At 38.6% G+C, this 14,470-nt stretch overlaps 1 protein-coding gene across 3 annotated transcripts in view; it reads right to left on the reverse strand.

The window, feature by feature from the left end:
* Positions 1–14,470, reverse strand: part of NOXRED1 (NADP dependent oxidoreductase domain containing 1) — a 20,891-nt gene continuing 6,421 nt past the window's right edge. For all 3 annotated transcript variants that reach the window (XM_019833377.2, XM_006933030.3, XM_003987867.5), the window contains exons 4-7: positions 10,338–10,518; positions 9,567–9,718; positions 8,684–8,906; positions 1–619 (exon numbers count right to left, since the gene is read on the reverse strand). In XM_019833377.2, coding sequence (XP_019688936.1) covers positions 442–619; positions 8,684–8,906; positions 9,567–9,718; positions 10,338–10,518 — 734 coding nt within the window. In that variant the 3' untranslated portion in view covers positions 1–441. The remainder of the gene's footprint in view (positions 620–8,683; positions 8,907–9,566; positions 9,719–10,337; positions 10,519–14,470) is intronic.

Raw genomic sequence — 14,470 nt, forward strand, 5'->3', positions numbered from 1 at the left:
TTCAATTAAGATTGTTTACCACACATTTTACTTCTTTATCCAAAATGGTAGGAAAAGCAAGCTGTATCGTTTGTCAGCTACTCACTGCTACAGGAGAACAAGCTGCAATATATACTGTCTAAACAGCTAATAATTTAGCTTTTAGAAGTGAAATAATTTATATTAACACGGCTTTCCTAGGGAAGCGGCTTACTTAAGTGTGTCAGGTTATATAGTTTCTTTTGGTTGCTTCCAAAAGCCAGACATACCCAAATATACTGATGTAAAAGACTTCTTGTTTTCTTCTATATTTTAAAGAACATCAGCATAATTTTCTAATTCCTTAATGCCCAACATGTGGCAAACACAATGTAATCACATGATTCCTAATGTGAATTGTGATAATCAGGGTACAACCATTGTGGAAGGGAAAAAAAATCCTGATTCCTGAGGTCTCTTCTCTTATTGGGAGGGAGAGCCTCTGGAGACCACTGGCTGCTGTTTTTTGGTTAGGGAGATGCCAAATGAATCACAGTATAGAAGGGTAAGGTGGTCCTGGAGAGCAGTACTGGTTGAGAGCTGCTGACTAAAGGGAGTTTCCTTGAGTTGCACAGCAGTCAGATCAAACCAGGGGAAAGGCCTGGAGTGAAAAAAAAAATACTGTTACTTTTTAACGTCTGTTCAGTACATCTGATTTGGCTGTTAAACAGAACAGGAAATAAGGTACTTTATTTTTATATCAAACTAATTAAAATTCATAGTTAAACATTCAGCTAGAACTATTCACTATGTGGATTTAATTGTACTTATGATTTTTGTACTTATGTACATTTTTCTAAGTGTGCAGGAATTCATAATTAATTAAAGAATGATTATAATAATGACATTGATGTTCTTTTCAGTATATTTCCCTTGAATTTAGAAATAGAATATGTAAGAGGATCATGGACATTAGGAATACAAAAGATCTCATTTCTTTTTAGCTGTTCTCTTCAACAGGGGTGCCTGGGTGGTTCAGTCGGTTAAGCGGCTTACTTTGGCTCAGGTCATGATCTCATGGTCAGTGAGTTTGAGCCCTGCCTCGGGCTCTGTGCTGACAGCTCAGAGCCTGGAGCCTGCTTCGGATTCTGTGTCTCCTCTCTCTCTCTCTCTCTCTCTCTCTCTCTCTCTCTCTCTCTCTCTCTCTCTGTGCTGACAGCTCAGAGCCTGGAGCCTGCTTCGGATTCTGTGTCTCCTCTCTCTCTCTCTCTCTCTCTCTCTCTCTCTCTCTGCCCCTCCCCCACCTGCACTCTGTCTCAAAAATAAATACTAAAAAAAAAATTTTTTTTAAAGATATCTTCTTCAACAAATGGGGTGCCTGGATGGCTCAGTTGTTAAGCGTCCAACTTCAGCTTAAAGATATCTTCTTCAACAAATGGGGTGCCTGGATGGCTCAGTTGTTAAGCGTCCAACTTCAGCTCAGGTCATGATCTCACGGGTTCATGATCGGTGTCTGTGCTGACAGCTTGGAGCCTGAAGCCTGCTTCAGATTCTGTGTCTCCCTCTCTCTCTGCCCCTCCCCAGCTGACACTCTGTCTCTATCAAAAATTAATAAAAAGCATTAAAAGAAAAAAAGATATCCTCTTCAACTTATTAAGGTATATAAATCAACACGTATAGGGACTTTCAAGTCTTTTTTTTTATCTATAAGTTCCCCTTCCTCTTTTTTTTCCTTGCAGTTTTTTTGTTGAAGAAATTAGGTTGTTTATCCTCTAAAATTTCCCATATTCTAGATTTTGCTGATAATATCTCATGGTCATTTAACATTTTCCTGTCTCTTGAATTTATATCTATACTTGATCAAATTCTGGGGTTTTTTGTAAGAGTATTTCATCTGTATCTATTTTTATCCAGAAATACATTGTCTCTCTTTCTGCAGTATTAAGACTGATTAATGGATTCAGTCTGATCTATTCATTATAAAGCTCCCCCATCAACTTTTCACCTATAGTTGCCTAGATTATTTCATTAGAGTTTACAAAATGATGATATTCTACCACTCCTTCATTTAAGAAGGAATCTTTCAACTTTATAAATAGTGCCAGAAGCCAAGAGCAAACATCCTACTCAGTAATTTAACATTAAAAACATAGCCTATTTTCAAGTTCATTTGTCACAGCAAATATTGAGAGTAGTTACCTCTTGAAAATGGGATTTAAGGGAGGTACTTTCACTTTCTGTTTGGTACATTTTAGTTGATATCCTATTTACTATAAACATTTGTTACTTTTCTAATTTTTAAAGTCATTTTTTAAAAATTCACATGAAAAATAAATGCATAAGGATTTTGGAAAATAATAGGGATACCTGGGTGGCTTAGACAGTTGAGCGTCCAACTTCGGCTCAGGTCATGATCTCGCAGTTCGTGAGTTTGAGCCCTGTGTCAGGCTCTGTGCTGACAGCTTAGAGCTTGAAGCCTGCTTCAAAGTCTGTGTTTCCCTCTCTCTCTCTGCCCCTCCCCTGTTCATTCTCTATCTCTCTCTAAATAAATAAACATTAAAAAATTTTTTGGAAAATAATAATGAAGAGGACTTGCCCTATCAGATACAAAAATATAGAAACACATTACAGCAATTAATCATAGCATGGGAGCTTTGGCATGGCAAAAGAAACAATCAGCAAAACTACAAGGCAACCAACAGAATGGGAGAAGATATTTGCAAATGACCTATCAGATGAAGGGTTACTATCCAAAATCTATAAAGAACTTATCAAACTCAACACCCAAAAAATAAATAATCCAGTGAAGAAATGGGCAAAAGATATGAATAGACACTTTTCCAAAGAAGACATCCAGATGGCTAACAGACACATGAAAAAATGTTCAAAATCACTCATCATCAGGGAAATACAAATTAAAACCACAATGAGATACTACCTCACACCTGTCAGAATGGCTAACATTAACAACTCAGGCAACAACAGATGTTGATGAGGATGCGGAGAAAGAGGAACCCTATTGCACTGCTGGTGGGAATGCAAACTGGGCCACTCTGGAAAACAGTATGGAGGTTCCTCAAAAAATTAAAAATAGAACTACCCTATGACCCAGCAATTGCACTACTAGGTATTTATCCAAAGGATATAGGTGTGCTGTTCTGAAGAGGCACATGGACCCCAATGTTTATAGCAGCACTATCGACAATAGCCAAAGTATGGAAGAGCCCAAATGTCCATCAACTGATGAATGGATAAAGAAGTACATACACACACACACACACACACACACGCACACACACACACACACACACACACAATGGAATATTACTTGGCAATCAAAAACAATGAAATCTTGCCATTTGCAACAACATGGATGAAACTAGAGGGTATTATGCTAAGTGAAATTAGAGAAAGACAAATATCATATGACTTCACTCATATGTGGAATTTAAGATACAAAATAGATGAACATAAGGGAAGGGAAGCAAAAATAATATAAAAACAGGAAGGGAGACAAAACATAAAAGACTTAAATTCAGAAAACAAACCGAGGGTTGCCAGAGGGGTTGTGGGTGGAGGGAAAGACTAAATGGGCAAGGGGCATTAAGGAGGGCACTTGTTGGAATGAACACTGGCTATTATAGGTAGGGGATGAATCACTGGATTCTATTCCTGAAATCATTATTGCACTATATGCGAACTTGGATGTAAATTAAAAATAAATAAAAATAAAGTTGATGACAAAAAAAATCATAGCATAGGAATAGAAAATAGGCCCACAGTTCAGAATACAGTCCAAAAATATACCCATAAATATCCTGCATTTTATTAAATAATAAAAATCATATTTCAAATTGGTAGGAAAAGGAATGGCCACTCTATAAATAATGTAGGAAAATTGGCTTTCCAAAATGAATAGAAGATACTAAAAATCCAAAACTGCTTAAAGATTTAAATATTTTAAAAATAAAATACTAGAAGAAAATATAGAATATCTTAGGATGAAGATGGTCTTTATAAATATGGTTTAAAACCCCAAAGCCATAAAGCAGTGATTTGACACTTTTGACTACAAAAATGAGAATCTCTGAGCAGCAAAAGGTACCAAAAAGAAAGAAAAATATGGAAATTATTTCCAATACACATAATGTATTCCTACTGAAAACCTTCTCTGAAACAATATATAAAAGCAAACAAAAGAGAAACGAATAGGCAAAGAATATATAATGAGAACGAGAGAGAACACAAGAGCAACAACTTGGAAGCTGGAAAAAATATGGACAAATAATAACACTGAGCTGAATCGAAGTCAGCAACAGGGAGAACCAAGACACAGTCCATTTACATCATAGAACCCACAAAAGACTCAAGATGTAGTGGGACCCAGTACATCAGAAGTGGAGATGAGATGGGACTCAAAATAGGATGATGGACTGAAAATCTTAAAAAAGAGAGAGACCCTCACAGCACACTACCCAATGCTGCACAGTTAGGAGACTGTCCCTCCTCCTCCCCAACAGAAGATTTATTCTCTAGAATAGAGAATAAATAGAGGGTCATGAGGGCCACCTGGCTGGCTCAGTCGGTGGAGTGGGCAACTCTTGATCTCAGGGGTCATGAGTTTGAGACCCACATTGGGTGTGAAGATTACTTAAATATATAAGACTTTAAAAAAAAATAGGGAGTCTCTGGACAAGGAGACAATAGGCACTGTTGCGGGCAAGGATTTGCTGAATAGAAGGGATATAAAGTAAAAAAATATAAGCAATAAGATGACCCCTCTTCTTATACACATGCATAGCTTTCTTTCCCCCAGTTGGGTCCCAAAGACTTAAACCAATATTCAGCGTTTCCCAAGGAAATAGCTGACCAAATCACTCTGTAGTAATGACTACAGTAACAGAGTTTCCAATCAACGTTTTAGTAACCGGACCTTAAATATGAGCAAAGCTCTCCATATACGTACTCGAATAAAGCTTCTCAAATCCATGATAGAAACCAAAACAAGTGATCAGTACAGATTCCTCACAGAAGAAAAAAAATTCATTTACATTCTCAAAGGGATAAGAGATGGTATTGCATAGTGAAATGACAACAGGATGCTACATAAAAAGGAATATTTTGAGACTTAAAAATTTTGAAAATATTCAGAATATACCAAAAATTAAAATATGCTCAAAATATGATAGCAAAAACAGTATAGTTGAAATCTCTCAGAAAATAGAAATAGACAAAGATATTAAAAATAGAAAAGATAGGGGCACCTGGGTGGCTCAGTCAGTTAAGCATCTGACACTTGATTTCAGCTCAGGTCATGATCTTGTGGTCATGGGATCGAGCCCCATGTTGGGCTCCATACTAAGCATGGAACCTGCTTGAGATTCTCCCTCTGTCCCTCCCCATCTTCCTAAAAATAATAATAATAACAACAACAACAACAATAATAATAATAATAATAATAATAAATAATTTAAAAATAGGAAAGATAAAGAAAATCAGAGTTTCAGTCCAGGAAGTTCAACATTGGACTAAAGAGAAGAGACAAAACAGGAAAGGGGAGGAAATTATCAAAGACATAACTGGAGAAAAGTAGAGAATTTGACACTCAGGTTAAAAAGGACTGCTGAATGTTCTGTTTCTTTTATGGGTACCAGTTACATGCATATTTCCTTTACAATAGTTCATTAAACTGCATTATTTAGGAATTAATGGAATATGCACTTTTCTGCATAAGTGTTATATTTCACAAAATTTTTTTTAATTAAGGGGGAAAGGAGAAAGGCTCACCATGTGCCCAGCACAGTGAGTTAAAATAGACCTACATCAAAAATAATATAAAATAAAATAGACCCAAATTCATCACCCATCATAAAATTTCAGGATACTGAGGTCAAAAGATCCTAAAAGCTTCCAGGGAGAAAAGGAACAGATTTCAAAAAAAGTTTGAATTCAAGAATTAGAATGGCGTTGTACTTCTCAACAGCAACTCTGTCTGGGGCGCCTGGGTGGCTCAGTCAGTTAAGCGTCCAACTTCAGCTCAGGTCATGATCTCACAGTTCGTGGGTTTGAGCCCCTTGTCAGGTTCTGTGCTGACAGCTCAGAGCCTGGAGCCTGCTTCAGATTCTATCTCTCTCTGCCCCTCTCCTACTCGCGCTCTGTCTCCCTCTCTCTCTCTCAAAAAATGAGTAAAAACATTTAAAAATTAAAAAAAAAAAAACAGCAACTCTGTGAGACAATGAAGCAATGCCTTTAAAACTCTGAGGCAAAATTACTTCTAACTTAGAATTCTACACCTGGCTATGTTCTCATAAAATATTAGGTTAGAATAAAAACATTTTCAGACACAGTCTCTATAATTACATTGTTTTCAAAAGAAGCTACTGAAAGAAGATATGATCCACCACTATGAAAGAGTAAACCATACCAGAGGAAGAGGGATCCAGGAAAAAGAGATCCAATGTAAGAGAGAAAAAGGAATCCCAGGCTAAGGGTGAAGGGAAATCCCCAAACTAGAAGTGCTTCACTGGCCTTTGGTGATTAATTAGAATTCGAGAGATGGGAGACAATCAAGGATTACTTCCAGGCTTCTGTTTAAACAACTTGGCAAAAGAGCATGTAATTAGGTAAGAAACACCAGCAGAGCAGGTATGAGAGCAGGTATGCTTCTGGACATGTTGAGTTTGAGGGGAGATGGTGACTACAAACTTAACTTGGGTATAGAGTTGACTCTAGGCTAGAAAAAGAGTCATTTGCTGTCAGTGCAAAGATGGCAACCTAAGTCCCTGAACTGGAAATGATCACCCATGAACAAAGTGTAGAATGGCAATAAAGAAGGCCTAGGACAGAGCCCTGAAAACTCCCAGACATAAAGATGAGGCAAAAGAGGAGCTGGCAAAGGAGGGGCTAGAGAGACAGGGAGAAAATGAGAAGAACCTAAGGGTATCATGAAAGCCAAGAAAAGAGATTGCTTCAAGAAGGATTCAAGAGTTCCAGGTTCAATAGTCAAGGAAGAGGAGGATTAAAAATTGCCAAATGAGGGGTACCTGGGTGGCTCAGTCGGTTGAGTGTCCGACTTCAGCTCAGGTCATGGTCTTGCAGTTCATGAGTTTGAGCCCTATGTCGGGCTCTGTGCTAACAAACGGCTCAGAGCCTAGAGCCTGCTTCAGATTCTGTATCTCTCTCTCTCTCTCCCCCTCCCCGACTCATGCTCTGCTTCTCTCTGTCTCTCAAAAATAAATAAATGTTAAAAAAAATAATAAATTGTTGGGGCACCTGGGTGGCTCAGTCGGTTAAGCTTCCAACTTCAGCTCAGGTCATGATCTCACAGTTCGTGGGTTGAAGCCCCACATCAGGCTCTGTGCTGACAGCTCAGAGCCTGGACCCCGCTTCGGATTCTGTGTCTCCCTCTCCCTCTCTGCCCCTCCCCTGCTTGCTCTCTCTCTCTCTCTCTCTCTCAAAATAAATAAACGTTTAAAAAAATACTTAAAAAAAATTGCCAAATGAATTTAGTGGCATGGAAGTCACTGGTAATAAGGGCAACAGTTTTTCCCTATTAGATTATCAAAGATTAAAAAGATTGATTCTTATAGCTATCAAGCTATGGAGAAATGGCACACTCATACACACTGGTGTAAATGTAAATAAGCACCACATTTTTTAAAGAATTTTTTTTGGGGGCGCCTGGGTGGCGCAGTCAGTTAAGCGTCCAACTTCAGCCAGGTCACGATCTCGCGGTCCGGGAGTTCGAGCCCCGCGTCGGGCTCTGGGCTGATGGCTCAGAGCCTGGAGCCTGTTTCCGATTCTGTGTCTCCCTCTCTCTCTGCCCCTCCCCCGTTCATGCTCTGTCTCTCTCTGTCCCAAAAATAAATAAACGTTGGAAAAAAAAAATTTTTTTTTAAGTTTATTTATTTAGAGAGAGAGAAAGTGTGTGCGTGCAGGCATGCGAGTAGGGGAGGGTCAGAGAGAGAATCCTAAGCAGCCTCCACGCTGTCAGTGCAGAGCCCAACATGGGGCTCAATCCCAACAACCTTAAGATCATGACCTGAGTCAAAATCAAGAGTCAGACACAACCGACTGAGCCACCCAGGTGCTCTAAGCACCACGTTTTTGATAAGCAATTTGGGAATACCTATCAAACATAAAATGTATATACCCTCTAACCCAGAAATATTCTTCTAGAATATTCTAGATATTCATCCAACAGAAATATTGGTACAAGTGTGCAAGCTATGTATAAAAATGTTCATATGCAGACCCTTATTCAGATTTTGAGGCAGGGAGAAACTACATTACCGTCAAGAATAAATAAGATGAATAAATTCAATGAAATAATATACCCAATGGATCCCTATGCATTGCTTATAAATAGAGTAGATATGATTGTACTGACGTAGAATGGCATCCACAACATAGTAAATGAAAAATCAGCATATATAGTCCCCATGTTTCAAAAATGTACAGATATAGATATGCATACACATTATAATACCATGATAATATAAATGTTTGTAAATACATAGATTAAAAGACAAAAATATAAAACTCACTGGAGGTAAAGTCTATGAAACGGTATTTGAGGAGCAAAGGAGAGCTTTCGCTTTTCCACTAGGTGGATTTTTCACAAGAATGTATTATTTTTATAAAATTTTAAAGATCACGTGAAAGGAAAAAGCATCTGCTAAGATGTGTGGGAGAAATTAGAATAGCCAGCTGTCTGATGCCTTACCTTTTCTGAGATAGGTTCTTGGTATAGACTTGGTTGACAAAATCACCTAATTGAAATTTGGGGCAAGATGCTCCATCCTTCTCACAGTCTTCAAAGTGCACAGAGAGGAACAGTTCATTCAGATGTTGCAGCACTTGTAAGTGGGGCATGTCCTTTGCGGTGCAGATGTTTAGGATGGCGTAGAACACTCCCTCCAACCACTTGATATTGAGGATTATTCCCCCTACACATTAATGGGAAGGGAAATACCAGTCAGCACCACCAAAAAGGTTTGCCGGGAACACAGGACAAAGAACAGTCGCCTTTTTTCCAAGACAGGTGGGTCATATGAACCTCAAGATAAGCAAACACTCCTCTTTCTGGGCCAAGAGCCCTGATTGTGCCCTTTATAACAAATCATGTATCAACCCCACCACAGGAGGACAGGTATGACTAATGTAGACATTGCTAATGGCAAAAGCATCTCTAGAGATCTCTAGAATGATCCTCCCAATAAGGAGAAGAAACTAAGGAAAAATGCAAGATTAGAGCAGGGAAATGCCATTTAATGCCAGACAGCACATCCTCCTTTTTAAATAGGCTCTCCCCTCTGGCTGTTTCTGGCTCAGCCTTAACAGGTCCAAATACTCAGACTTGTCTGCTTTCCTTAATGGAGGCTGCTTTTTGTTACCAAAGCTGTTCCCATTCAAAACTAAACAGCTGAGAATGTATCCAGCTTGTACTCCCCCTACACACATAACCCAAGACAGACAGACAGACAGACACACACACACACACACACACACACACACACACACACACACACACACTGGGGTTATAAAATAGTACCAGGCCGAGAGGAAGTAACTTTCAAAAGAGTGCCAAACACACAGCAAGCCTTTACCAGCAGAACTGTAGGGGCAGGTAGCCTGAAGGGTCGCAGGATCTTGGAGGGCAGCTGTGATCTCCTTATTGGCCCCCCAGATGTTGACAAAATCTTCAACACACTGATACTGAGGCCGCAAGATATTGGTGTGGTTCAGCAGGAGTTTCAACCTGAAAGGAAATCCCCCAAGACATGGAGTGCTGGGCCAGGACTATCATAAACCACCACAGGATCCATTGCATTGGATCATATCCAACCCCAACAACATCCTCCTCTGCACAACAAGATATCCTCCTCTGCACAACACCGCTCAGAGGCAAACATGGGTGGAGGCAGCACTGAGGGCACTGCTTATTAGTTGGACTCTTTCAACCACTAACACTTAGTGAATGTTGTCTCATGCCAAACACCAGGCTAGACAACAGGGGCACAAAAATACTATTTGACACATGCTGTGAATCATTTTTCATGTTGGTCACTGATGGTTTCCCTTCCCATTAATGCACAAGGGGAACGCTAGTCAGCCTCAAGTAGTGGGAAGCAATGCGACATTGCAGTTCTAAACATTTGCACATCAAAGAAAATGTTCCACCCACAAGTGCTGTTTGTGGAAAAGTGGGGAAGACACAATTAGAAAGGCTGGCTGGGTGTGGCAGGAGAAGCTGCTTCTACCTTATTACCGGGAATGACCAACTCCATGAGGTAGGGGGCCGGGGTGGAGGTGGGGGGTAGAAGCCAGATATGAGGGGATATGGTTCTGCCAGTTCCGTGCTCTCCCTAACAGGATACCTGGCTATTGGGATAGCAGCTGCGAAGCTGTACACAATGCAACCTTTTTCGAGGCGGGCTTGAATTTCCAGACAGATAGTAGGCAGCTGAGATGGCAGGCAGCAGAGGAATATCAAGTTGGCCCAGTTCACCAGATAAGGGTTATGGTAGAAGCACTGGATTCCCAGTTTCTGGAACTCATCTGGGAGGGATAAAGGAAGAAAGAAAGATCATAGTACAAATGAGTTTGAGCTAAACATCAGCTATGGGGAGAGGATGACAATTACTTCATCTCAAGTCCTGTCGACACATAAATCAAAGAATTCCCCTCACATCTTCTAGAAGACACAGGTAATGCCCTAACCCCATTATCAAAGCAGTTAGCACCACTGCAACAGTGCTTGAGATTACAATTCATCCTTATCTTCTTTTAGACCTAATGCTAGAATTTTTCAGGTTTGTTTGTTTATTTTTGAGAAAGAAAAAATCTGGAAGAAGCCTTCTTGCTCTAATTTACTGAAGGCTTACCACATGCCAGATAGTGTACAAAGTACTCTGCGTACATTGTAAGGGAATCCTCACAAGGACCTTCTGAGACAGAGATTGGTATTATTCCTATATTACAAATGAGGAAACTGAGGTTTCAAGAAATCATTTGGCTTGCCTAGAGTTACACAGCTAACTGGCTTGAGCTCTCAGGTAGGAATGGCTAAGAGAGTGGAAGACTATAGGGCAGAGGCTGGGAGGAGTCTGGAAAGATATACTTACAGTTTCAGTAAAGTAGACACAACTGACTGTTAGCAAGATACTTTTAAATGTTGAGAGAAATGTGGTAGCTCATGTATTTTCAGTATATCAGTCACTGATAGTTAATCATTTGTACTTTTTCAATATGGATTTCAAAAGTAAAAATGTAAACTCACATAAGGCAGCATGTTTTAATTGTTATTGGAAAACAGAATATTATAGACATTGGAGAGGTGAGTTTTTATTTTCACTACCAAGAGTACATGATACATGTGATGCTATTGTTATCTGGGCACTTGTAAACCTAGAAGATGGACAGGACAAAGAGGAAGTTTAAAAAATATACACAAGGGCACCTGGGTGGCTCAGTCAGTTGAGTGTCTGACTCTTGATTTCAGCTCAGATCATGATGCCAGGGTCATGGGATTAAGCTCCGCATCAGGCTCCATGCTGAACATGGAGCCTGCTTGAGATTCTCTCTCTCTCTCTCTCTCTCTCTCTCTCTCTCTCTCCCTCCCTCCCTCCCTCCCTCCCTCCCTCCCCTGCTCATGCTCTAAAATAAAAAAAGAAAACATGCAGCCATTCTTCTTTCATGTTTTGCTCTCAAAAGTGTACAGACTCTGATGCTAAGCATTTTGAGTTCCTGCTTCCTGACACAACATGCAGTGATATTCTAAAACTACAATTTCAGGGGCACCTGGGTGGCTCAGCATCGGACTCTTGATTTCAGCTCAGGTCATGATCTCATGGTTCATGGGGTTGAGCCCGGCATCGAGCTCTGCGCTGGTAGTGCAGAGCCTGTTTGGGATTGTCTGTCTGTCTGTCTGTCTCTCTCTCTCTCTCTCTCTCTCTCTCTCTGCATCTCCCCTGCTCATGCTCTTAAATTAATTAGTTAATTAATTTTAAAAACTGCAATTTTATTATTAAAAAATATAGTGCTTTCCAAGGAATATATGTACCTTATTGAAATATCACATATACTAGTCCTATTGATAAGATTTAAGAGATTTGTCTTGGGTGGTAAGATTTTTTTCAAGTTTCTTTAATACAGAAAGAATGCTTGCAAACTAATAAGAAAAAAATTAGAAAAAAAAATGTTCAGCATTCCACACAAAAGTTGAACAAAAAGAACTCAAAAAAGATGAAATAGCAATAAACCTATAAAAAATATTCAGTTCTTCTTGGAGAGTGTTATGCTAAGTGAAATAAGCCATACAGAGAAAGACAGATACCATATGGTTTCACTCTTATGTGGATCCTGAGAAACTTAACAGAAACCCATGGGGGAGGGGAAGGAAGAAAAAAAAAAAGAGGTTAGAGTGTAAGAGAGCCAAAGCATAAGAGACTCTTAAAAACTGAGAACAAACTGAGGGTTGATGGGGGATGGGAGGGAGGGGAAAATGGGTGATGGGTATTGAGGGCACCTGTTGGGATGAGCACTGGGTGTTGTATGGAAACCAATTTGACAATAAACTTCATATATTGAAAAAAATATAAATCATCTTTATAACCTGAAAAAAAAAAATTCAGTTCTTCTAGTGATCAATGAAGAATATATTAAACGAGAAAAATTTTAGTCATATTTAAATGATTATTAAAAAAAAAAGGATTCCCAGAACTGACAAGAGTATAGTGAAATGGGTGTTCTTTTTTTTTTTTAAATATCATTTATTGTCAAATTGGCTTACATACAACACCCAGTGCTCATCCCAACAAGTGCCCTCCTCAATGCCAACCACCCACTTTAGTGAAATGGGTGTTCTTACACAATTCTGGTGAAAGCATACATCCCTTTTTGGAAGTCAATCTGAAAAACTATATTAGAAGTTTCTTTAAAAAACTAAACAACGTACCATACGATCTAGCCATTCACTTCCAGGAGTTTACCTATGAAAAATTGAAGCATTTGTCCACACTAATATCTGTACACAAATGTACATAGTAGCCTTATGTATAATAGCTAAAACCAGGAAACAACCTGGATGTCCACCACCAGCTGAACAGATAAACTATGGAATACTCATGCCATGAAGTACTACTCAGAAATAAAAAGAATATCAATATGTGAAACAACATGGGTATATCTCAAAATAATTATGCAGAGTGAAAGAAGTCAGAATGTAAAAGTACAAATTGTATGATTCCATTTATATAAAATTCTAGAAAATGCAAACTAATTGATGGTGACAGAATTCAGATCAGTGGTTCCATGGGGAGCTGCAAGGAGGTAGAGAGAGAAATTACAAGGAAAGTTTTGGGAGTGATGAATAAGTTCATTACCTTAATTGTGTTGATGGTTTCACAGGTGTACAAAGATGTGTCAAAACACAGATGTGTCAAAACATCAAATTGTACACTTTGAAAATGTGCAATTTATTATACACAAATTATATCTTAATAAAGATGTACTTATTATCTGACCTAGTAATTTTATTTTTTAAATTATGTGCAAGGAAATCCAACCAAATACAACATAAATTACCATACAGCCATATTTTGGGATACTAGATAGCCTTAAAATCATTATTTTGAAGAATGTTAAGTAATAGGAGAATATGCTTATGATAAATTAAGTGAAAAATGCAGAATGCAAACAACTTTGTACAGTATCAATTACTGATATAATCTGATATGAGCAGAGAAATATAGGAAGGAAATGGTAACCCTGGTAAGGGGATTATGGATAGTTATTATTTACTTCATTATAGAATATTCCAAATTTCCTATAATATACATAAAATTATGTTATACTTTTATTACTGAAGTATAACTTATATACAGGGCACACACACATCTGAAGTATCTAGTCTTATCATTTTTGACAAATGCATACACCCATGTAACTCATACCTTTCTCAAGATATTGAACATTTTCATCTCCCCAAAAAGTTCCTTTGGGTCCCTCCTCTGTCAGTCTCCCCAGAAGCAACCACTCTTCTGACCTCTATCATCATAGACTAGTAAGTAAAATTATTATAAAACATTTTTTCAAATTTAGTAATTGTTATTTTTAAAAACACAAGGCCAAATGTTTGGAACTGGTTAATACCCACCAGACTCTAATTGGTCCAATGAGAAGATCTGAACTCTCTTTAGAAAACTTTTCTGTATCAAAGACTCAGAAAGCTATTTTATCACCAAGGGCACAGGGAGGAGAGATGTATATAAAACATTTACAGAGAAAAGAAAGTTTTCCTCTTTTTTTTTTTCTTCCAGTAAAAAGCAAAAGATTTATTTGATCTGAAGAGAAACAGAAGCATGAGAAGAAAGTTGTTTTAAGGAACAAGTTAAAACCCATCTTTCTATGGGCCCCTGGCTGGGTCAGTTGGTGGAGCTTGAGACTCCTGATCTCAGGATTGTGAGTTCAAGTCCCACATTGGGTGCAGAAGTTACTTAAAAATAAAACC

The sequence above is a fragment of the Felis catus genome, chromosome B3, assembly GCF_018350175.1.
Source record: "Felis catus isolate Fca126 chromosome B3, F.catus_Fca126_mat1.0, whole genome shotgun sequence".
In the NCBI taxonomy this organism is placed as follows: domain Eukaryota; kingdom Metazoa; phylum Chordata; class Mammalia; order Carnivora; family Felidae; genus Felis; species Felis catus.